At 37.3% G+C, this 24715-nt stretch overlaps 1 protein-coding gene across 1 annotated transcript; it reads right to left on the bottom strand.

Moving 5' to 3' along the window:
- Nucleotides 1-339: 339 nt before the first annotated feature.
- prc (collagen IV-like protein pericardin) lies at nucleotides 340-23087 on the bottom strand. The gene is made up of 14 exons (XM_075303328.1): nucleotides 23011-23087; nucleotides 22286-22513; nucleotides 7374-7444; nucleotides 7187-7290; nucleotides 7015-7116; nucleotides 6806-6958; nucleotides 6704-6748; nucleotides 5824-6639; nucleotides 5666-5767; nucleotides 2842-5598; nucleotides 2434-2780; nucleotides 2180-2373; nucleotides 1998-2120; nucleotides 340-1933 (listed from the first exon to the last, which is right to left on the bottom strand). The coding sequence occupies exons 2-14, from the start codon at nucleotides 22355-22357 to the stop codon at nucleotides 1153-1155; spliced, it is 5667 nt and encodes a 1888-aa protein (XP_075159443.1). The 5' UTR covers nucleotides 22358-22513; nucleotides 23011-23087; the 3' UTR covers nucleotides 340-1152.
- Nucleotides 23088-24715: the final 1628 nt, after the last annotated feature.

The following is a 24715-nucleotide window of genomic DNA, read 5'->3' as shown; positions in this document are numbered from 1 at the left end:
TTTCTTCGCAAAAAAGAACGAAATATTTCGTACTTTTAATGAAAAGTTTCTTTGGTTGTAAAACAATGACAAATGACGAAATTTTTCGTTCTTTTTAGGAAGAAAATTCTTTCGGTGTGGTATTATTTAAAACGTCGCAATGTAGGGGTCGAAACAATCTAAGAAATATATTTTCTTAATACAACTTTTTACTTACTTTTTTAATGAAATATCATTACATCTGAAAAACTAATGCGAAAGCAATTCGGCGTATGCTTAAAAAGATGACTTCCACTTTGTGAAAAAATTCATTGCTACTGAGCAAAAAGGTAAATAAATTAAAAATGTAACTCGAACGAATCTCAAAATATATCAATTCAGTTTATTGCACAAAAGATATGGCACATTTTGGTGTTAATTTCTAGTCATAGTAAATATAATGGATTTTTCCTCTAAACTAAAGATTAATCAGATTATTCGATACATGAAATATTCATTAGACAATCAACAATCTGGGCAGTGGTAAATTTGTTTTGTTGTTAAAAAAAAAGTTAAAACGAAACATCGACTTAAATATTAATTTGTTGTTTCATAATTACACCCAGAGAAGGAATATGATCACACCAAACCTGTTTCACGAGCAAAATGTTATTTTAGAAAGGTGAACATGGAACATGTTTATAGAAATCATGTTATTTTCTCGAAAATTATCTGTCTAATATGTGTTTGCCGAGAAATCAAAATTTTTGCGACAAAAATTTTTTTTCACTATCCAAAAATAACATTTTGCTCTTGAAACATATCGTGGGTGACCATATTCCTACTCTGCGTGTATAGAGACTTATAGATATGGTGTTGGTGGGAGGGAGAGTTGTGAGGGGATTGGTATAAGGTTAGTGGATGGGGGTTGTTTTAGGTAAACTTTGGAATTACTTTCAGTGACGTTACATACACCCTTGGTCTCTATGTCGAGTATGCTCTATAATTCAACTGAAATGATCAAAACAGCTGTAATTGTAACCAACACTAACCAGTTTAGGCACTTCAGTCGAACGAAAGCGCCCGCTTCTAAATATAGAAACCAGGGGGTTTAAACACAGATAGTAGTTAATTTATAGCATAGATATAGAATGGTGGATGTTGTGAGACTTTAAAAACTATAAACTATATACTCTAGCATTTTCCATTGGCAGGTGCTTTGGGACGACAGATCTTGCTACGTCCATTTACGCCATAGACTATATTACAGGAGAAGGTGAAGTAACCGCAGGTGGAGGATTTTGTATAGTAGGTCGATTGGAAATTCTTATTGTCCTCTGGGGGACTCTTGGAATTGTCCATGCTACCTGTAACCGATTTGGTAACTGTCACAAAACTGTCTGGTTTAATGGGTGCTTTCGATTTGGTACTCTTTTCTTCGGAAGTATCATTGACTTGATTATCGATCTTGTGAGTCTCCAAGGCCTTGGTGTGGAATTTCTTTTCTACATTTACTGAGCCACGGAAGCCACTTGGAACAGTTTCGGTTGTGGGGCGTGAGGAATATGTTTGTGTCCTTCCATTTTGGGTTTGAGCAACGTTGTAGCGCCTAGATGGATTAGATACTGCGGCCTGTTGTGTTTGTGTGGGTAGGGTTTGTGTGTGGAGAGCATATGGTGGGGGAAGTTCGGGTTTTTTCACTTGATTTTTTTCCATTGATGTGTGCTTGGGCTTGGCATCCATATTAATGGGATTTTCGCCGTCGTAATCCTCCTCGTCCTCATATTCATCGTAGGCTTCTTCGTCTTCGTCCTCCTCTGGCAAATTGGAATCGTCGTCATCTAGTTTATTGGTGTTGGAAGCTTCCTCCTCTTTGGGTGTCTTTGATGCTTTTAACTGTAAGTCGGGAATACTATCGGATTCGGATGTGAGGGCAGTTTGTGGATTGTACATGGTATCGACGCGATCAGTTACTCTGTAAATAAATGTCTCGAGTTATGTTTGATTTTCTTGGGTTCGGTGTAAGTAATCAATATTACGCTTCATTGCCTCCAAAATGGCTAATTGAGTTGAATAGTTCGCGGTTTTGCTCGCGATAGCTGGCCACTTGTTCTTTAGTACCAGATGCGGATTGAGCAGCTCCGTGATATGAAACGCCAAACCTGAAATCCAACGAAAGTTGGCAATCAATGACAAAAGAGTGCTTATGAGACTGTCTTACTTGGAGGTTCCTTGAATTTGGGACTGACTTTGGCCGGAATGAGCACCCGATTGGGCAGACGCCTGGCCGCCACCATTTGATTGGACAACTTCACCATCTTGACCAGGTCGGAAGCCTATTTGCGCTTGAGAAGATGTTTGTCCAGGACCACTTGACTGGGCATCAGCCAGGCCTCCCTTGTCATTCGCTTGAACCTAGGAGAAAACATTGAACGGTGACATCGACACTATGGGGAATGTATCCTGCTGTATTACCTCGCTTTGGCTTTGGTGAATTAAGCCACCACTCTGTGAAGAAGCCTTTGTACCGCCAGTCTTTTCATTGACCTGAACTTGAGCTTGTGATTGGGCTGCACCACCTTGGCCTTGGGACTGGCTCATAGCGCCTTCAGCTCCACCAGTTACTTGAGAACTTGCAGAACGGTCGTTGTCGGATGTCATGGCACTAGCACTAAACGAGCCAGATGAGCTATAGGTTCCTTGAACTTGAGTTTTGGCCGTACCACCATTCTTCTTGCCCAAAGCACTTGCAGCAGCTTGTCCGTTGCTAATTGAGGATTCAGCCTGAGAGAAGGCGTCATCAGTACCACCTGCGCCAGAAGCTTAAAGACAACGGCAAAATAAAAATCGAACGAAAACAGTGGAGTCGCAACATCTACTTACCCATAATACCAGTAGTACCCGATAAGTCACTTCCAGGAGCATATGCTCCTCCGGGTTGAAGAATTTGTTGAGGACCTTGGCCATATGATGGTCCGTACATTTGGCTTCCTCCGATTCCACCTTGACTAGATCCGATATCACCTGAACCAGGTTGGTAGCCCATTCCACTGTCTGGTCCTTGCATACCCGGTTGGTATCCCGTGCTTGTTGCAGGTTGGAAACCAGCTCCAGGACCTTGTTGTTCACCAACTCCTGGTTGATAACCAGTTGCTAGACCTTGTTGGCCACCCACGCCAGGTTGATAAGCAGCTCCGGATCCTTGTTGACCGCTGACGCCTGGTTGGTATCCAGCTCCTGGTCCTTGTTGCCCACTCATACCAGGTTGATAAGCAGATCCGGGTCCTTGTTGACCTCCGGCACCTGGTTGGAAACCTGTTCCAGCCCCTTGTTGCCCTCCACTGCTTACTGTCTGGCCACCCAACCCTGTTTCGTATCCAGTTCCAGCGCTTTGTTGACCACCAGATCCCGTTTGGAATCCTGCTCCAGTTCCCAGTTGTCCACCCGATCCCGGTTGATAAGCTGTACCTGTTTGACCTCCCATTCCAGGTTGATAACCGCTAATAGGTCTTTGTTGACCACCAACGCTTGGTTGATAACCAGTCGCAGGTCCTTGTTGACTGCCATCGCCAGGTTGATAACCAGCTCCTGGTCCTTGTTGACTACCCACGCCAGGTTGATAAGCAGATCCGGGTCCTTGTTGACCGCTGACGCCAGGTTGGTATCCAGCTCCTTGTCCTTGTTGGCCACTCATACTAGGTTGATAAGCAGATCCGGGTCCTTGTTGACCGCCGACACCTGGTTGGTATCCAGCACCTTGTCCTTGTTGGCCACCCATACCGGGTTGATAAGCAGATCCGGGTACTTGTTGACCGCTGACACCTGGTTGGTATCCAGCTCCTTGTCCTTGTTGGTCACTCATACCAGGTTGATAAGCAGATCCTGGCCCTTGTTGACCGCCGACACCAGGTTGGTATCCAGTTCCTTGTCCTTGTTGGCCACCGATACCGGGTTGATAAGTAGATCCGGGTCCTTGTTGACCGCTGACACCTGGTTGTCCTTGTTGGCCACCCATACCGGGTTGATAAGCAGATCCGGGTCCTTGTTGACCGCCGGCACCAGGTTGATATCCAGCTCCTTGTTGGCCACCCATTCCAGGTTGATAACCAGTACCGGAAGTTTGTTGACCACCTACTCCGGGTTGATATCCAGATGCAGGTTCTTGTTGACTAGCTGTGCTTGGTTGGTATCCAACTGTTGGTCTTTGTGGGCTACCCATGCCTGGTTGGAAACCGGATACAGGCCTTTGTTGGCCGCCCGTTTGGATGCCAACTCCTTGTCCTTGTTGGCCACCCATTCCATGTTGATAAGCAGATCCTGGTCCCTGTTGACCGCCGACACCAGGTTGGTATCCAGCTCCCTGTCCTTGTTGGCCATCGATACCAGGTTGATAACCAGATCCGGGTCCTTGTTGAAAACCAGTTCCAGGTCCAGTATTTGTACCAATTTGACCTCCCATATTGGTTTGGAAACCACCGCCAACAGCTTGCTGAGCACCTGCTCCAGTTTGGAAACCTGCTCCAGCTCCTCCAGAATGGAAACCAGTTCCTTGTTGGCCACCCACTGCTCCGGGCCCTTGCTGGCCGCCCAAAGTGGGTTGATAACCTCCTACGGTTCCTGCACCAGGTTGGAAACCACTGCCTGCAGGACCGGTACTTCCGGTTGGGTAACCAGCTCCAGGACCATGTTGACCACCCATGCCGGGTTGATAACCTGCTGGTCCCTGTTGTCCACTTACGCCAGGTTGGAAACCAGAACCAGGAACTTGCCGACCACCGACACCTGGTTGATAACCACCTCCTATTCCTTGTTGTCCTGTTGGACTTTGCTGACCTCCCATACCAGGTCCAGAAGTGGGCCCTTGTTGGCCACTCACACCTGGTTGATAACCACTTCCTGTTGGACCTTGTTGACCTCCTATGCCAGGTTGGAATCCAGAACTGGGTCCTTGTTGACCACCCACACCTGGTTGATAACTACCTCCTGTTCCTTGTTGGCCTATTGGGCTTTGCTGACCTCCCATACTAGGTTGGAATCCAGAACTGGGTCCTTGTTGAACTGGTTGATATCCAGTGCCAGGTTGGAATCCTCCACCAGCGCCTTGTTGTCCGCCAGGTTGGTATCCTGTGCTGGGTTGGAATCCATTTGTAGGACCTTGTTGACCACCAACACCAGGTTGGAATCCTGCACTGGGGACTTGTTGACCTGCTCCACTGGGTTGGTATCCTGCTCCTTGTTGGCTGCCAGGTTGATATCCAGCTCCAGGAACTTGTTGACCTCCTGCACCAGGTTGAAAGGCGGCTCCTGGTCCTCGCTGACCACCAGTTCCTGGACCTTGTTGACTTCCAGCACCTGGTTGCTGTGAGACTCCAGGCCTTTGTTGACTTCCTACAGGTTGGAAAGCCGCCCCAGGTCCCTGTTGGCCACCGATTCCTGGGTGGATAGCAGATCCGGGACGCTGCTGTCCACCAGAGCCATATGCCGGCTGCGTGCCGATTCCAATTTGTCCTCCAGCTCCCTGTTGAGTACCAAAGCCAGTTTGACCTCCAACACCACCAGCACCTGGATGTTGTTGAATAATCTTTTGTGGTCCATATCCTTGCTGGGACATATCACTACCAGGTGCTTGTTGGCCCATGCCTTGGATGTACAACCAAATATAAATGTAATTATATAATTAGAAATTGTCAATGTGTTTCAATTCTACCTGGACCGGTTCCCATGCCATATGATGGGTGACTGCCTACTCCGTGTTGTGCACTAGATCCAATACCTTGTTGACCAGCAATTGGTTGGCCAATTCCAGGACCTTTGGAAATTTAATATTAATTTCACCATTTATGTTATATGGAATTTACTAATTACCTTGTTGTGTTGGTTGTCTATAACTAGGTTGTTGTCCAGATCCTGGAGCAAACCCGGGACGTCCGACACCTTGTTGACCAGTGCCATAAGTAGGCTGACCACCCCCTAGTTGTCCAGCACCAGGTTGACCATATCCAGGCCTAGCTGCACCTTGTCCTTGTGGTATGGTGCCAGAAGGGCCGGCACCTTGTTGACCTAATCCTGGTTGAACGCCAGCAAAACTAGGTTGACCAGCTCCAGGACGACCAGCATCCGGGAATCCTGCTTGAGCAGTCCCAGAAGGTAGTGTACCACTTATTCCGGATTGACCAGTGCCAGGTAAACCAGCACCAGATTGACCAAGACCAACTCCAGGTCGTCCAGCTCCCGACTGACCTGGACCTTGTTGTCCCACACCGAACCCAGTTTGGCCAGCTCCCGGTTGACGGAATCCCAGTTGTCCTGCACCGACACTTGGTTGACCTGATCCTGGTTGTCCGATTCCAAGCCCTTGTTGTCCCCCACCAGGTTGACCCATTCCTGGTTTTCCACCGCTTATACCTGACTGACCTGCACCGGGTACTCTAGCTCCAGGCTGTCCAATACCAAAACCAGGTCGACCAGTCCCAGGTTGACCTGGACCCATTTGTCCTGCGCCTGGTTGACCGATTCCGTAAATTGGTTGTCTAGCCCCAGGTTGACCAACACCTGCTCCAGGTTGACCGCCACTAACCCCTTGTTGACCAGCACCTGGTTGTCCCATACCAAAGCCTTGTTGACCAGCACCAGGCTGGCCTCCTGTTTGTTGTCCATATCCTGGCTGCCCAAATTGTGATCCTATAAAAAATAATGGAATATATTAAAATATATGTGGATTTTAAAATTCGATAATTTTTCATACCAGGTCCGCCAATCAGTCCTGTTCCATCTGGTGCACCGGGCTGACCTGCAGAATGGAAAGCATTGAAATAATTTTATGGAAGCAATTCTTGTGTATAAATACCTTGCGTTCCAAATGGACCAACCCCTGGTTTACCAATTATTGATGAAGGCTGTCCACCTGGATACATCGATGATGGTTGATAACCACCTGCTCCAGACCCTGCCCCAATGCCCCCACCCAAAATTAGGGGATCGGGAGAACCACTTGGGTATTCTAAACCATTTCAATTCATATTAGTTAATCAAATAAGTGTGACATAAGGTGTTTACCATAAACTGAACCAGCACCTCCAACTGCAGTTCCAGGGCCACATTCACCGCAATCACCCATAGAAAATTGACTTTGTGCCTGACCCATGCCATGAGTTCCAGCTGAAATAGATGCATTCGTCATTTTGGAACAGTATTTTGGTGCAAAGAGATGTCCTTAAAGATTACTTACATACTGTTGATCGCGAACCATTTTCATTAGCTTCTGCTTCAGCTTTGCCATCTTCCTCTGGCTTGCCAAAATTTAAGTACTGTGACTGAGTTTGACCTCTCATACTGAAAGTCAGAAATAAAAATTCATTTGCAAACAAAATCAATGGCATCTTCCGTGCAATAGAGATTTCAATATGTCAACTTACTAGCCTCTGTTGCTTCTTTTCGCCCTTTGTGGGTCGTCGATCAGCTCGACATTTTCGTCATCTCTGTAAATCTTAAATTAGAAAAGAGAAATTAGAATTACGTTGAAATAAATATGGAAAACAAGAATTAGGATGTAAATAGCTTGATTGTTCGTTAGTTCAATTCCCAGTGATGAGGAGACTTTACTGTACAGTGGGTATAATTCCAATGTATACATAAAATCTAGCTAATCATAGGCTCTAGTTTGGTGGATGAGCGAATTAGAAATGGCATGGCAATTGTAAAACCAAAATATCACAAAACAGAGATATCACTCTGGATATACCACTATTACCGAATACCGGGGGTACCGGACCTGCAAGGATTTTGTGGGAATGAGAGTTTTGCCGGATCGCCGGTTAGGTTAAAGTGGCAGCGCGATTTGATTCAGGCTCACTTAGACTATTCAGTCCATTGTGATGAACCAACCTGATTGTTCCAAAAACAATAGCAGACTGCTTAAGTTAAGTTTTCCAGGTCCGCCAGTAATCTAAAGCTATATGATATCTGACGTCTTAAGAACACTAGCATATCTAATGTGCGGTTTAAGTTTAATTGGGGCCATAATTGCTTGGTGTCGTTACAACCCTTGCAATTCTCCCATCTCCCATCCCTTCTCACGCAGTAAGAGCTTGCAGGTAGCCAGAGGCATACCAACAGATTCTAGTTCCCCTGGAATATGTAAGGTAGTTCCTAGCCTTGCTAACTCATCTGCTTCGCAGTTCCCCGGTATGTTTCTATGGCCAGGCATCTATATTAGGTGAATATTGTACTGCTCAGCCATCTCGTTGAGAGATTTGCGGCAGTCGATGGCCGTTTTCGAGTTAAGGAACACAGAGTCCAAGGATTTTATTGCAGGTTGACTGTCTGAGTATATATTAATGCCAATATTTATTGGAACATTACTTCTCAGCCAATTCACCACCTCTCTTGTGACTAATATTTCAGCCTGAAAAACACTATAGTGATTAGGTAATCTTTTCGCTATTCGAAGTTCCAGATCTTCCGAAACCCACTTGTCTATCCAACTTGGATCCATGAGTGTAGAAAGGCGGCCGGACATATCCCCCAAAGGACATTTCGCCCAAAATGATGTTTGGGCTTTATGTCCTCCCTCATCGCGGTCATAAGCCCCATAAAAAATGTGGGTGTTATGACCGTTTGAATATAATTGAATATAAACAATAGTTTAAAATAACAAAATATATATTTTTTTTATCATTCAAAAGCTATATATGATTACTTCATCTATCCATAATTTTTTTTTTTAATATTTAATAGATAGATATGCCTCTTATTGACAAATATCGAATCCTGCTTTTATTGTGTATGTTGGAAGAAGATGTTAAACTAGCATATCTTGGCTTCATCGTTTGTTTTAATTGTTTTTGACTGGGACATAATTTTTGACTATTTTTCTTCTCAGCGTACGATTGAAATGGAAAAGCGGCTAAAGTGGCACAACGAAGACCTATTTCGCTCGTGAAATAGATCGGTTTAAGCTCCAAGACATTTGAATTTATATATTGAAACATGAAAATTCGGAAATTGATAATTTTTTTTGAACAAACCAGACAAATGATGAATTGAAAATTATGTATTTTAAACTGAAAATTGGAACAAGATGAGATGATCGATTTGCTGCTGATGGGTACGTGAAAAAAATCGCGCGCGCGATTTATTTCAAGTACCCATCAGCAGCACATCGATCATCTCATCTCTTTCCAATTTTAATGTTTAGAACAAGATAATAAAACGAAAGTTGCAAGAATGTGAGGATGGACTGAATGTGATGAATTTAAAAAAGGATTCGCGCGCGCGATTTGGAGGCAGATGAGATGATCGACGTGCTGCTGATGGGTACTTGAAATAAATCGCGCGCGCGATTTTTTTCAAGTACCCATCAGCATCACGTCGATCATTTCATCTCTTTCCAATTTTAATGTTTAGAACAAGATAATAAACTGAAAGTTGCTAGTATTTGAGGACGACGAGAATTCGCACACGCGAATCCTTTGTTAAATTCATCACATTCAGTTTGTCCTCAAGTTCTTGCATCTTTCGTTTTATTAACTTGATTTAAAAAATTAACACAGTTATACTGACATGTCGTTTGTAACCTTCGTAAATATTAGTAATTTCTTGTACCCATAAGATAAAATGGAACGACCGAAAAAGGGACATCAATAAAACAATAGCATCTCCATCATCCATATTATTCATTATTTCAGTTACTGGGATGGAACACAAAGAGACTGTATGCCAAATCGGCTTCCATAATAGTGGTTTGCCAAAAATCTTTTCCGGCACACTTTCGCACATTTAGTATTCACTCATATGTTCTGATTTGGCAAATAGTGCTATGAGTTCTTGGGGGCTTTGTGGAGCGTTTTGCACCATTTTCTCCTTAATTTTCTTATAGACCACGAGATCTGCACTGTCTTTCTAGTTACGGCATTTTGAATTAAATACCGTACGTATTTAGTTAACCAAAATTGGGGATCAAAACTACTTCATTTAGGACAGTTTTTGATTTGTATTCCGACATTATTTTCCCCATAAAATATTAGGCGTTTTGACCGCCTATTTTTTGGGACATATGACCGCGATGAGGGAGGACATAAAGCCCAAACTAAAATTGGGCGATGTGACCGCCCCATTGGAGGTCATAACGCCCAAAAATCACTTTGGGTGAAATGTCCGTTGGGCGATATGTCCGGTCGCCTTTATAAATTTTAAGAAATTCGGAGCTATTTTGTGGGAGACACAAATTTAGTTAATATTTATGCTTCCTTTGTATACAATTTTCCTTCCGCCCACTCTTGTAGCTCATTTAACTAACGTACACAACCAAAAAAATATTTCTCCAAACATAACAATTCCATGAACTAAAATAAATTGTTTTGAGTGTAAGCTTAAAGCAAACTATTTATGAAATACTGAGTCATGTAATCCTACATCTAATGAAAAATTACTTTGCTCGGGAATACAAATTTTGGACAACTAAACTTCCACTCTCTTATGATGTATCCTTTATGAGAGCAATTAAAATCAAATTTATCACAAACGATTCAACGGTTGTCTCTAAACATTTTTACTTGCTTTAAGTAAGTCTTTTACAACGCACAAAGAAACAAACCCTTTTGAAAACCCGGTATAACAGTGTTGTTATTTTCTTTACACAAATCTTTTTTTTTTTTGCAACAACCAAAAAATACTTTTTGTTCTAAAATTTTAGTTATTCGTTTATATCAAGTATTTCATGTCACGATATTTTCTGGTTTGATGTCTTATAAAAAATTTATATATTTCAAAAGGATCTTCGGCATCGCATGGTGAAATGCCGAACACCCTTTCGAAATCGTGTGAATAGTTTTGGAATATATGCAAAATTTACTTTATTTTTGCTTCTAAAAGTTTTATTTCGTACTAAACTGCTTTGTTTTCTTCAAATAAAGTTTTTTTTTTAAGTGACTTGTGTGTGCTCACCAACAATCTGGTCTATCAATAGAACTGCTTGACTGTGTTTGTTGATGACCATATTTACCACAATTGTTTGTTGATGATAATAAAATCTACATGGCCCAGTGGATAATGAGTTTCCTTACAAACTGAATAGCCCACGGTGAGGAAGATGCAATTAGCCAGCAAAACATAATTCGTTTACCATTTGGTTGTTTGGTTGTTTTAAGCTAGTCTTTATTGAATTGTTTTCACGTGCTGTAAAGGAGTCAACTTCCTTACAGCTAAGACCAAATGGTAAACGAATTATGTTTTGCGTGTATAATATAAAACATTTGCTTCAACATTGTGTTACAAAAGTTACTGAAAACTAAATAAATCATTAGAAATTTCAAAAAACAAAAACAAATGCAATTAGATAATAAGTGATCCCAACATGATACAAACATGTTAATAATTTTTGTCTAAATGAAGAAAATTTATTAAAAATAAGTATTTTTAAAATTATTATAAATAAATATGTTTTTTTTAATAAAATGTCATGACCTATTTTCATATATAATAAAATTGTATATTTCATTTAAAAAAAAATTCTTTTTTTGTTCTCGTCATTAAAGTAAGCAAAAGATAATTAAAATAAGAAAAATTTTCTCACATTTGGCAAAATTGAACTAAAACCAACTAATTTTCATAAACTAAAATAATGTCAAATCGGCTGTAAAAAATTTCGTTGTCTTTTTTTCTGGGGGTATGGTAAACAAAGGTTATTAGTCTCAAAATTTCCAGAATTTTGGAGCAACGAATTATTATTTTTTTTTTTTGCATAAAGTATTCTAAGATGAAAAACACGACCTTGTATTGTTAAACAAGTTTGGAAATATTATCTACATTTACACTCAAAAAAAAAAAAAAAAAAAAAATAGTGAACTCTGTTTTGCACTAAAGCCAATTTAACTTTATTTTAGTTCATGGAATTATTATGTTTGGAGAAGGTTGAGATTAATCTAATAATTTTTTGCGAACGTTAGTTAAGTTAACTCAAAAACGAGAAAAATTTTACACAAATGAAGCATAACGATTTATTAAATTCGTACTTCACACAAAACAGTTCATTATTATTTTTTTAAACGTATGCCACTAAGGAAATTCTTGCAAATTTTGAACTCCAATTTTTTCTTCGAACTACAACATTTTATTTAACATGTAAAAAAAATAAATTATGTTTAAGAAATTTTCTTGAATTTGCCAAAAAATATTTACTTACTTTTGTAATACTCTTTAGTTCACATTTTCTAAAAATAATCGAAGTTTTCGAAAATTAAATAAAATTTTCTTCCTGCTGGGTTCACTGTTTTTTCAGTGTATTTACAATTGCAAAATCTTTGGCCCCGAATCAATACCAAAATCCAAAATCTTTGGGGCGTGGGTCTACATATTCAAAACGACGAGTAGTGAGATGAAAATGAAAGAAGATCAAATCATTCGTTGATTAATATTTGAAATCTCTAATCATTTTAATAGCTTTTTGCAAAATATGGGCTTATATTTTAATTGAGTTCACTTCGACCATCAACTATCAATGAGACCCACTTTTGTTTGCCGTTTTTACACGCATCAATTGTTGTTGTTGACGTTGAATACTTTTGTCTTTAGAGTTTTGGCTTCAGATTTGACCTTGGCATATACTTTTTAAATGACGAAATCAAAATTTTCTTATCTCAAATCATTGTAATTTCCTGCACGTAAAATTAATTGCCGAAAACAAAATGAACGGAAGTTCTCAAAAAGACAATGTGATTTGTTGAATATTGACGAAAATGTAACAAACTTGTATTTCCATAATGCGTTTTAATATAACGATAGTTTACTGGCATTTTGGATTTATAACTACCATTTGCGAAATTTTCCTTCGCATAAAAGCAAAAGTGAACTAAAGGTAAATATGTTAACATTCCATATTAATTATGCTTTAGGTCCTTCTGGTGAAGTTAGCATTGAACTCATTTTTAGGGTCATTGAAATTTACACTCACGTTTTCGTCATACAATTTTTGAGACATATTTGAAATAAAGAAATTTTCTTAAATTTTAAAAGTAATTATAAATTATAGAATATAAAATACATTGTTTGCATAAAGTAATTTTTACTTCAGTTTAATAACAAATGGCTTTTATCAAAGTAAAGTCCTTCACGACAATTTAAACCAATTTAAAATCTATACTCGACGTTATGGTATGTGTAAGTTATGCCATATTTGTAGCAAAGAGTTTCTAAAATAATGTCATGAAAAGTATTGTCACTTGACTTTTGAACCTTCTCCTCAAAGCATAAGAAAAAAAAGCCCAAATTGCTTAAAATTTTTCTTTATAATAAACCCCAAAAATGCTGGGATTGTAAAGGTTTCGAATTTTGTGAAAAAGAATCCTGTAGTGATACACTTTAAAAACTCAATTTAACAAAACATAAAGAGTCGAAAATTTCTTTATTCTGCAGGTGCAGTGTACACAAATAATTATTGGAAGTAGATGTAAAATTACCACACCCATAATTTTAGGAATTAGTCGGGCCATCTATTCCAATATACACATATTTAAATCTGAATCAATTTGGAAAATATTTTTTGTACTTCTACACTGAAAAAAAGCATGCCCGGTTCGAAAGATTTTGTCTTTGCACTAATGATTTTGGTACTGATCCGAGAATTGAAGTAAGGATACTTTTAAGATAGAATTGTCTTTTAAATGTAAATTTTGCGTACTTGATTCTAAGTAGCATATTTTAATTTATACGTTTTACTGGTTTTTTCTTCATGTGCAATTAAAGTCCTTTAAAATTCAGACTCGACTTCAAGTAGAAATTATGCAATGTTTCAAGTTAAAATCGTCTTTATAATAAAGTGTTGAAAAACATCTCCTACACTCTCAAAAAAATCGCTTCTCTAACATATGTTCCAAACATATTTTGCAGGAAGCACATATATTATTGGATACTGCCGAAACATTATTATGTTTGTTTTATGTGAACATATTATATGTTTGGAAGCATTTCGAGCTCAAAAATATTATATGCTTGGAAGAATTTTCTCCCAATGAAGATTGTGCTATTTCCCTCACATAATTTTCACTTACACGAAATTTTTTAGTTCTTGGCACCTTTTTCTGTAATACAAACAATGTTGAAGGAATTATTCAATTTTATAAATTTTTTAAATTTTACCTTTCGCCCGGACGAAAAATCGAACCGAGGACCATACAGTTTGTAAGCCGGTATTAAGTTGGCATTATCGCTCAAAAATGGCCTTGTTTTCTCTATTAAAGGGTGATACGGTCAAAATTTGGTCAATATAAACTTGACGTATTTCTTTCAATTTTGCATTTAAAAAACACCCCTCATTTTGTGTGTAGAATGTTGCTCCTATTTTGATTTTGGAATTCACTCTTCAGTTGTCAAAATGCCGTCCAAGCAAGCAGAGCAGCGTATCAAAATTTTGCTCGCGCATCGCGAAAATCCGAGCTACTCGCACGCAAAGCTGGCAAAATCGCTAAAAGTTGCCAAATCAACCGTTACAAGTGTAATTAAAGTGTTTGGGGAACGTTTGTCGACAGCCAGGAAGTCTGGATCGGGGGGAATCGAAAACCGGAAGCCGCTGAGACGACAAAAAGATTTGCCGGTAGTTTCAAGCGAAACCCTAACCTCTCTCTCCGAGATGCCGCAAATAAGCTGGGTGTATCGTCTACAACCGTGCATCGAGCCAAAAAACGAGCCGGACTATCGACTTACAAGAAGGTAGTGACTCCAAATCGCGATGATAAACAAAATACGACGGCCAAAGCGCGATCCCGGAGGCTGTACACGACGATGCGGACGAAGTTTGACTGCGTGGTAATGGACGACGAAACCTACGTCAAAGCCGACTACAAGCAGCTTCCGGGACAGGAGTTTTATACGGCAAAAGGAAGGGGAAAGGTAGCAGATATTTTCAAGCACATAAAACTGTCAAAGTTCGCAAAGAAATATCTGGTTTGGCAAGCCATCTGTACCTGTGGCTTGGAAAGCAGCATTTTCATAGCTTCCGGGACTGTCAACCAAGAAATTTACGTGAAAGAGTGTTTGAATAAACGTCTGCTGCCTTTCCTGAAGAAACACGGTTGTTCCGTACTGTTTTGGCCGGATTTGGCATCTTGCCATTACGGTAAAAAGGCCATGGAGTGGTACGCCGCCAACAACGTGCAGGTGGTTCCCAAGGACAAGAACCCTCCCAACACGCCAGAGCCCAATTGAGAAATACTGGGCTATTGTCAAGCGGAACCTAAAGAAGACCATAAAAAAAGCCAAGGACGAGCAGCAGTTCAAGGCAAACTGGCTTTCTGCGGCCCTTTACCAAATTTTGACCGTATCACCCTTTACTTTCTTTAATAATTCATTTTATTTCTTTATCTATACTCTCTATCTCTGTCGCTCTCTGAATAAATTATCACAACATATATATGTTTACTCGAAATTTGTAAATTTATATATGTTTACATTCACATATATTATTTTTATGAAACATTCATGCCCCAAACATAATATATTCAAACATATTAACATATGTGTCCCAAACATTTAGTGCTATTTTGGAACATTACATGTTTGCACTTAAATATATTGTGTTTAAAAAATTGTGTGCGAAACACATTTAGTTTATATCCGAACATATGAAAAATATATTTTTCTAACAGTGTATTTTCAAACGCTTTTTGCTTTGTTTACAAGATGCAAAAGGACAACAAATTTAAAGACAATTTCATTAATTTTGAAGAATTTTTCACAATTATTAAAGACAAGTTGACCTTAGCCAAACAAAGTTTTCTTTCATTTTAAGATACCCATTTTTAATTTGAATCACTTAATTATGAGGAAAAACGACTTTATAGAAAAGTTTATCGTCTTTTTGACAAGGAAAAAAACTTTATATCAGATGCGTCTTCTTTGCTAAGCTTGTTGCATATACGCATTCGTATTTTAAGGACATGAAATCTTTGGCCTCAGGACAATAGTTTTTTCAGTGTAGAAAATCCTTTGACCTAAAATTTAAATCGGCTAATGTCCTGGGACCGAGCATAATGCTAGTTAAACAATATAGGAAATATTCACATCTAAAGCCATTTTTGTGCAATTTTGCAAAAATTTATGATTTATCGGGAGATACATATGAATTAGAGGCATAAGTAAAGTTGAGACATTTTTAAAATTTTCTCGAATTATCTGTGGCAATTTTACAAGGAAATGGACAAATGGGATGGTGGACAATATTCGGCCAAATCGGGTGATTTGCAGAAGTAGGAGGCTTAACTTAATTTCAATCGATTCTGCACTAAAACAGATGCTCAGTGTATAAAATATTAAAAACAAATTTAGGTCACAAACTTTGCAAATTTGCGTCCCTCCGTAAAATTTGCATGTCTTTGAACTAAGGCAAAATTTCCTTAAAATAACGAAACACATTTGTTGATTTAAAGAAATCGTCCCTAATTAAATGAAATATTGAATCTTTAAATTTAATATAAAAAAGCTTCAAATGTAGGCTAAGACTTATTTTGAGGATTTAGCCTCTTTGATTTAAAGTTTTTTTGTACTAAGTAAACATTTTTTACTTTGAAGTATCCACTATAATTTGGATTTTTAAACTGTAATAAGAATGAAAATTCGATATATGAGATCTGTGTCCTAATTTTAATTTTATTGATCTTAGATTTAAAGTCTTGATTTTTTGGCTTGTAATCAATACTAAAATCCTTTCCTTAAAGTCAAAATCTTTGGATCCAAGTAAACTTTTTTTTGAGTGTATGCAATTGCAATGTATAGACTATGACGGCAGTATAGGATATAGGATATCATTGAACTTGTGTGTAACATGTGGATATACTGCTAATATTTGGCCAAATCGGAAAATATGGGAGTCTTATCTAAATTTATTTTAAACTCAAAACACATACTTGTGCCAAATTTGAACTAAAATTTCACTCAAGACTTTGAGTACAAAAATGTGTTCACGATAATTAACCCTTATATTATGTTAGGGTCATTTGATGACCCACATCGTATTTTTCATCAGCGCATTTCTTACTTTTGGAATATAAATAAAAGTTCTTACTAGTCAGTGCATGAATTGTTGACATGAACTGGAACTTGGGTTGACCTCATGCATATGTTTTCTCCAAATAAACGTTACCCCTAAAAATCCCCCAAACGTGAAAAAATCTAAATTAGGGGGGGAACCCACCAAAGAAAGACACGTTCTACACGAAAAGAAACGTTTGGAAAACGGTTATCGTAAACGTTGTTCTTTTCTTAGGATAATTAGAATTTTTTCGAAAAGTTTACCAAAAAACATTTTTTACAAAATGTTTATTTTTGCAAAACAAAAAACAATTTTATTTCTCAATCACACTCCATTTCGTTTATATCAAGCACTGTTCTGTTCTGTCTTTAAGGCTTAAGTAAGACATATTTTGTGGTTTAGTACACTGAAAAAAAATATTGTCGTGAGGTCAAAGATTTCATGTCTTTAAAATACGAATGCAAATTTTGCTTAGCATAGAAGACGCATTTCTCTAATATAAAGTTTTCTTCTTGCCCAAAAGTCGATAAACTTTTGAATGAAGTCGTATGTTATTGTCCTTATAATTAAGTGATTTGATTAAAAAAGGGTATCATAACATGAAAGAAAAATTTCTTTAAATTTCTTTAAATTTAATGAAATTGTCTCTAAATTTCTTGTCTTTTTGCATCTTGACTACAAAGCAAAAAAATCGTTCAAATATAGGACATGTTTTTCAACATTTTATTTTAAAGACGTGTTTTACTTGAAACATAACAAAATTTCTATTGGAAGTCGAGTCTTAATTTGGAAAATAAAGTTGTCGTTAACTTGTTTTTAAAGGACTTTGATAGCATATGAAGAAAAACAAGTATATATAGGTCGTAAGTTCGGCCAGGCCGAATCTTATGTACCCTTCACCATGGATTGCGTAGAAACTTCTACAAAGAATGTCATCCACAATTGAATTACTTGGGTTGTGGTATCTTAAATCGTTTTCTAAATTGTGAGTTAGTCCATACGTGGTATATATTAGACAAAAAAGGTATGTGTAGGTAAGTCTACAAATAATTACGAATCGATATGGACTTTTGCACGGTACGTACAGAATTGAAATGTGGGGGTCGCTTATATGGGGGCTATATACAATTATGATCTTGATAAGGACCAATTTTTGTGTGATTGGGGATCGATTTATCTGAGGGCTATATATAAATATAGACCGATATAGACCTAGTTAGGCATGGGTGTTAACGGTCATATACTAGCACAATGTACCAAATTTCAACTGATTCGGATGAAATTTGCTCCTCCAAGAGGCTCCAAAACCAAATCTCGGAATCGGTTTATATGGGGGCTATATATGATTATGGACTGATATGGACCACTTTTTGTTAAATATCATATACTACCACCACATACCAAATTACAACCAGATCGGATGAATTTTGCTTCTCCAAACGGCACCGGAGGTCAAATCTGGGGATCGGTTTATATGGTGGTTATATATAATTGTAGACTGAAATGAACCAATTCCTCCATGGTTGTTGGATACCATAAACTAACATCACGTACCAAATTTCAACCGAATCGGATGAATTTTGCTCTTCCAAGGGGCTCCGGAGGTCAAATCTGGGGATCGGTTTATAGGGGGCTATATATAATTATGGACCGATTTCGACCAACTTTTGCATGGGTGTTTGAGGCCATATATTAACACCACGTACCAAATATCAACTGACTCAGATGAATTTTGGTCTTCCAAGAGGCTCCGGATGTCAAATCTGGGGATCGGTTTATATGGGGGCTATATATAATTATGGACAGATGTGGACCAATTTTTACATAGTTGTTAGAGACCATATAATAACACCATGTACCAAATATCAGCCGGATCGGATGAAATTTGCTTCTCTTAGAGGCTCCGCAAGCCTAATCGGGGGATCGGTTTATATAGGGGCTATATATAATTATTGACCGATGTGGACCAATTTTTGCATAGCTGTTAGAGACCATATACTAACGCTATGTACCAAATTTCAGCCGGATCGGATGAAATTTGCTTCTCTTAGAGGCTACGAAAGCCAAATCGGGGGATCGGTTTATATGGGGGCTATATATAATTATGGACCGATGTGGACCAATTTTTGCATGGTTGTTAGGGACCATATACTAACACCATGTACCAAATTTCAGCCGGTACGGATGAAATTTTCTTCTCTTAGAGGGTCTGCAAGCCAAATTTGGGGGTCCGTTTATATGGGGGCTATACGTAAAAGTGGACCGATATGGCCCATTTGCAATACCATCCGACCTACGTCAATAACAACTACTTGTGCCAAGTTTCGTTAGGAAGTTAGCGTGATTTCAACAGTCGGACGGACATGCTCAGATCGACTCAGAATTTCACCACGACCCAGAATATATATACCTTATGGGGTCTTAGAGCAATATTTCGATGTGTTACAAACGGAATGACAAAGTTAGTATACCCCCATCCTATGGTGGAGGGTATAAAAAGCTGAAAAGGTGAAAAATTAAAATATGCTTCGTAGAAGCAAGTACACAAACCCCAAATTTAAAAGAGAATTGTGTCTTAAAAGTATCCTTACTTGTATTCTCCGCTTCTTTGGCTCGGAATCAACACCAAAATTTTTAAAGTAAAGACAAAACCTTTAGAACCGGGCATGCTTCTTTTTCAGTGTAGTAAAAATAAAATAAAAATGTGCAAAACCAGTTTGCGAGTTACAAAAAGATGAAGATTTCAAAACACAAAATCAGGAGACGGCTGCTCAAAATGTCATCCGATACCAGCCCCCATCAGAGTTAATTATTGGTATGAAGAGTCATCGAGTCATCTTATGCAAACCATCTTCTAAACGCTCGAGAACATATAGTCAAGAAATAAATGCGATCAAAACGCATTGCTGTCCCGATATGAAGTCTATTCTATATGTATGCGATATATTTTCAAAATAAGTGATGTATGCAGATGAGTCCTTACGAAATAATTTCACAATAGTAAAACATTTCTTAGGAAAAAGAGTAAATTGTAAAGAAGCTCTTGGGTCACCCAACTAAATGCCGTGGAATAAAGGGAGGAAAGTTTTTTTTTCTATATTTTGGAGAATCTCTGTACTACTACTGTGGTACAGGGTATAATAAGTTTGTGCATTTGTATGTAACGCCAAGAAGGAAAAGTCTGAGATCCATCGTTTAGTATACCGATCGTCTTAGAATTAAATTCTGAGTCGATTTAGCGATGTCCGTCTGTCTGTCTGTCTGTCCGTCCGTCTGTCTGTCTGTATATGTAATTTTGTGTGCAAAGTACAGCTAGCAGTTTAAGTCTGATCGTCCTCAAATTTGGCACAGAGGTTTATATTGGCTCAAAGACAATCGCTATTGATTTTGAAAAAAAATCGGTTCAGATTTAGATATAGCTGCCATATGCATTTATTACCGATCTGGTCATAATTTACGTATTTATAAACGTATTTTCTCAAACTTTCGGGCAGCCAAATATTTTGGGGCTTTCGTAAGATATGCAAAATCTTTTGTGTGAAATCTCTTAGGAAAGCTTTCAATCATTTCCCAAACAATATTTTTGTTGTTCCGTTAAAGTCTGTTTGAAACCCAATAAAAATATTTTTTGCTTGCCAAACGAAATTTAGAATTTTAGTTAGCGGCTTTCCTTTCGAAGTAAAAAAGTTTGTTTGGGAAAAATATCTGGAATTGTTATGATAAACGGCTGTTGCGTTATTGTGCATCAGAAAATATTTTACACATATATACTCCAAAACCTGAGAATCACTTCAGGATGTATGGAGTTGTATGGCGTGACATCGTTTGCGATAACCCTTTTCCAATAACCCTTTTTTTTGCATGTTGTGATTTTAGTCCTTTATCATTCGGTTATTATTTGACACATGAATTTAGTTCGATATTAAAATACACTGAAAAAACAGTGAACCCACGAGGAAGAAACATTTTGGTTAATTTTAGAAAATTTCGATTATTTTTAGAAAATTTTAACTAAACATTACTACAAACGCTGACATCATGCCGACATTACTGAAATGAGTAAAAATATTTCGATAAATTGAAGAAAATTTATTAGACATAATTATTTTTTTCACTTGAAATTGGAGTTGAAAATTGCAAGAATGCTATTGGTGCCATACACAGTTCAAGATGGGTGCATTATTGGTAAAATTTACAAATTTTAAGAAATTCTGAACTATTTTGTTGGAGACACGAATTTAGTTAATCTTTATGCTTCATTTGTGTTTAGTTAATTTAATTAACGTATGCAAAAAAAAAATATTAAAATCATGGAAACTTTCTTAAAAGGTTATAATTCCATGAACTAAAAGAGAGTTAAATCGGCTTTAGTGAAATATAGGCTTAATTTTTTTTGAGTTTATAATTACGCGAACACTGCAGGCAAAACAAGGACAATCGTTTGCGATTTTCTTTTTAAGGTAAAAATTTCGCTTCGAATAAATATTTAGAATTTTTATGACGTTAGTATTTTTTATTGTTATTTTTAATTTTTTTATTATTATTATTATTTTTTTTTTTTTTGAGGTTACACTGAAAAAACAGTGAACCCACCAGGAAGAAAACATTTAGTTATTTTTAGAAATTTTTTAATATTTTCAGAAAATTTTAACTAAACAGTATTACAAACGGTGAGATCGCGCCGATATCACAAAAATAGTAAATATTTTTCGGCAAATTCAAGAAAATTTATTAGACATATTTAAATTTTTTTCACTTGTTAAAGAATTTTTTTTAGTTTGAAAGAAAAAATTGGAGTTCAAAATTGAAAGAATGTCTTTAGTGACATACGAAGTTCATGATGGGCACATTTGTAATAAAATTTACAAATTTAAAGAATTAATGAACTATTTTGTGAGAAGTACGAAGTTAGTAAAACTTTTTACTTCATTTGTGTATAATTTTTTTCCCATTTTTTAGTTCATTTAACTAACATACGCAAACTAAAATAAAGTTAAATTGGCTTTAGTGAAATAGAGAGTTCACTTTTTTTTTTAGTGTACGGTAACAAAAAAAACTTTATCTGCAAGTGTCACATTCTTCATAGGTCTGATTCAAAAGAACACCATTTGTGATATCCAAACGTTTTATATTTTTTTTTGTGTACGAGTATATACACTTTTAAGTATATTTTTTCGGTCATTCAATGACCTTTTCATGATTTTCATTTAAACATTGTCCTTTAAGCTTAAAGCCAATTTGCCGAGTCTTTTTCTATTCCTTATGAGCAAATTTTTTATTTTTGGAAAATATTGATATCTCACTTACAACTGTTGCTGCATGCGAAGAAACGGCAACAAACAGCACAACTCCCAGTAGGCCCCATCGGTAGGGCAACATTTTTTATTGTTCGAGGATTTCGCTGATCCGTTTGAAAATTTCCAAAATCACTGTTTATTGTCGATATCGATTCGATTTTTTGATTTATTTTAAGAAGTAAATATTTCGACGTCGTTGCCGAGGAACGGCTTTATGCGGAATGAAACACCAGCAAAACTAAAATGAGATCAAAAGGTATAATCACTGAATGGGCAAAATTTTGAAATAATCAACTCAAGGCAGCAATGAATTCAAATTTAATCAACTTTTCGTTTTTCGATTCTTTCTTCGATCACACAATAGTAAAATTTCAGTAAATAATACACATGTCCGTCCATGCGACGACGGATAGAGTCAGAGACACTAGAAAACATTAATACATGAGTTTTTTTTATTTTTTTTTATTTTTTTTATTTTGTTTAATTTTTTTGTTGGTTTGGTTTTTCGTCCACTAGGCTTATCACTGATTACACTTTTTTGTAATTAATAAAATAATTTGTTTGTTTTTTTCTTTTTTTTTTGAAGAATAAGAAACCAAACGAAATTCAATTATTAAATGTATTGTGGATTTAATCCTTTGAATAATCCTTTTATAGCCTATATTTATGCGTTTAGTTTTTTTGTTTGTTATTGATTGAAAATTAGTAAGGTCAATGAGTCGATTGGTGGTTTACTTTTCAACGCAAGAAACAAATTTTTTCCAACGATTTTTCAATGCCTCCGATCGCGACAACTGCTGGAATCCAAATAACACACAATATTCCAAACAGCCAAGAGCTGTACTTAAAATATTGAAATTTATTATTGAACCAAAAAAACAATGAATGGAAAATTGAAAAGCACATAGAATCAGAAAAGCAGCAGCCTCCGCTGCCGCTGTTGGCATCAATAATAAAGACGATTTCACAGATACTCCTCCAACGATTGCATATATGCCATCACGATGCAGTAACCAATACTTTGGCATACTTGTCCGCATGGGAATGGCCATGTTGAATTGTTGAATGTAAATGACAATGTATTGGGTTGATCTTCCAGCGACACAATTACACATGGACTGGGTGAGTACTTACATAGCTCATCTTTGCACGCATTATCATATCGCACATCTCGAAACCATTAGACGGTCGGTCGGACGGACGGACAGATGAGAAATGACACACGATTCTTGCTGGCCGGATGGTTCCTTTTGCCATTCGGTCAGCAATATGGCCGAGATACATGTCGAAATTAAAAGTTCTATATGCAACCTCAAATGGAGGGTGCGAAAACAACGCTTCTGTCTGCATGGAAACACTTTTAATCTTCTTGTCAATTCGCTTACATTATCCAAGTGGTTGAAGTGAATGTACTTTTTTGTCGAATTCATTTAATTGCTTCGGGTTTACAACTTAAATCGAACATCGGCAGTAACATGTAGGCAATAGTCAGAAGGGTAAAATGGCTCAAGTATAACCTGACTGAGAAGTCCCCTTATTATAGATACATATTTCCAGTTTTTACCATTGAACTTACCTAATTGTTTCCCTCTGCTGATACAACCTGATTGCGAAGTCCACCAGTAACCAAAGCTACGTTCCCCGAAACATGTGACGTTTGGTTGGTATATTTTCGCTACGTATCGTGACAACCCATGCTGTAGTCATTATAGATATCAGGATTGATAACGATCCGTTATTATAGGTATCAGGATTGATAAATGACGCCTTGAAATCAAGAGCATATCCAGCGTGTGATTCAAGTCAAGTCAAGTTTTGCTACCGGTGCTTTTGCTACCATACAAAGAATGTACAAAAATATAAGGATGCATTGCATACTGAAAAAATTATTTACATGATATTAAAGATTAAGCAACCTAAATTTTATGATGCATAATTTACAAAATATTAAGGAAAAATTTCTTTAAAAGAACGAAATTTTATTTAAAATAAAGTTTATAATCTTTGCTTCAAAAAATTTTTTTCATTAAAATTAGTACATACATTTTGGAAATTTGCGTCCCTCCATTAAAGTCGCATGCCTTTTCCTTAAAATGAAGAAACACATTTTTGGTTTAAAGAAATCATCCTTAAATTAACTGAAATATTGAATCTTTAGATTAAAGACAAAAACGCATCAAATATAGGCAAAGACTTATTTTGAGGATCTGGCATCTTTGTTGTAAAGTTTTCCTTAACTGGAATTTGTTTGTACGCGAATACCCTTATTAATGTAATGAGAAAAGATAATGAAAATTCGATAAATGAGATCTGTATCCTGATTTTAATTTTATTGATCCTAGATTTAAAGCGAGATAGGTCGCTACAAAATGTCTTTATTTTAAAGAAGTCGCATCTTTGGCTCGGAATCAATACCAAAATCCTTAAGCGAAGGTCAAAA

Source organism: Haematobia irritans, chromosome 4, assembly GCF_050003625.1.
Source record: "Haematobia irritans isolate KBUSLIRL chromosome 4, ASM5000362v1, whole genome shotgun sequence".
Taxonomy (NCBI): Eukaryota; Metazoa; Arthropoda; class Insecta; order Diptera; family Muscidae; genus Haematobia; species Haematobia irritans.
This window is presented reverse-complemented; position numbering and strand designations above follow the sequence as displayed.

What these genes read in the sequence shown, in the direction of transcription:
- prc (XM_075303328.1), bottom strand. Translation starts at nt 22,357, where the DNA reads ATGTTGCCCTACCGATGGGGCCTACTGGGAGTTGTGCTGTTTGTTGCC. An exon ending in TGGTCCATTTGGAACGCAAG is followed by an intron (nt 6,749 to 6,805) that starts GTATTTATACAC and finishes TCCATTCTGCAG; the next exon opens with GTCAGCCCGGTGCACCAGAT. An exon ending in TGGCATGGGAACCGGTCCAG is followed by an intron (nt 5,599 to 5,665) that starts GTAGAATTGAAA and finishes TGTACATCCAAG; the next exon opens with GCATGGGCCAACAAGCACCT.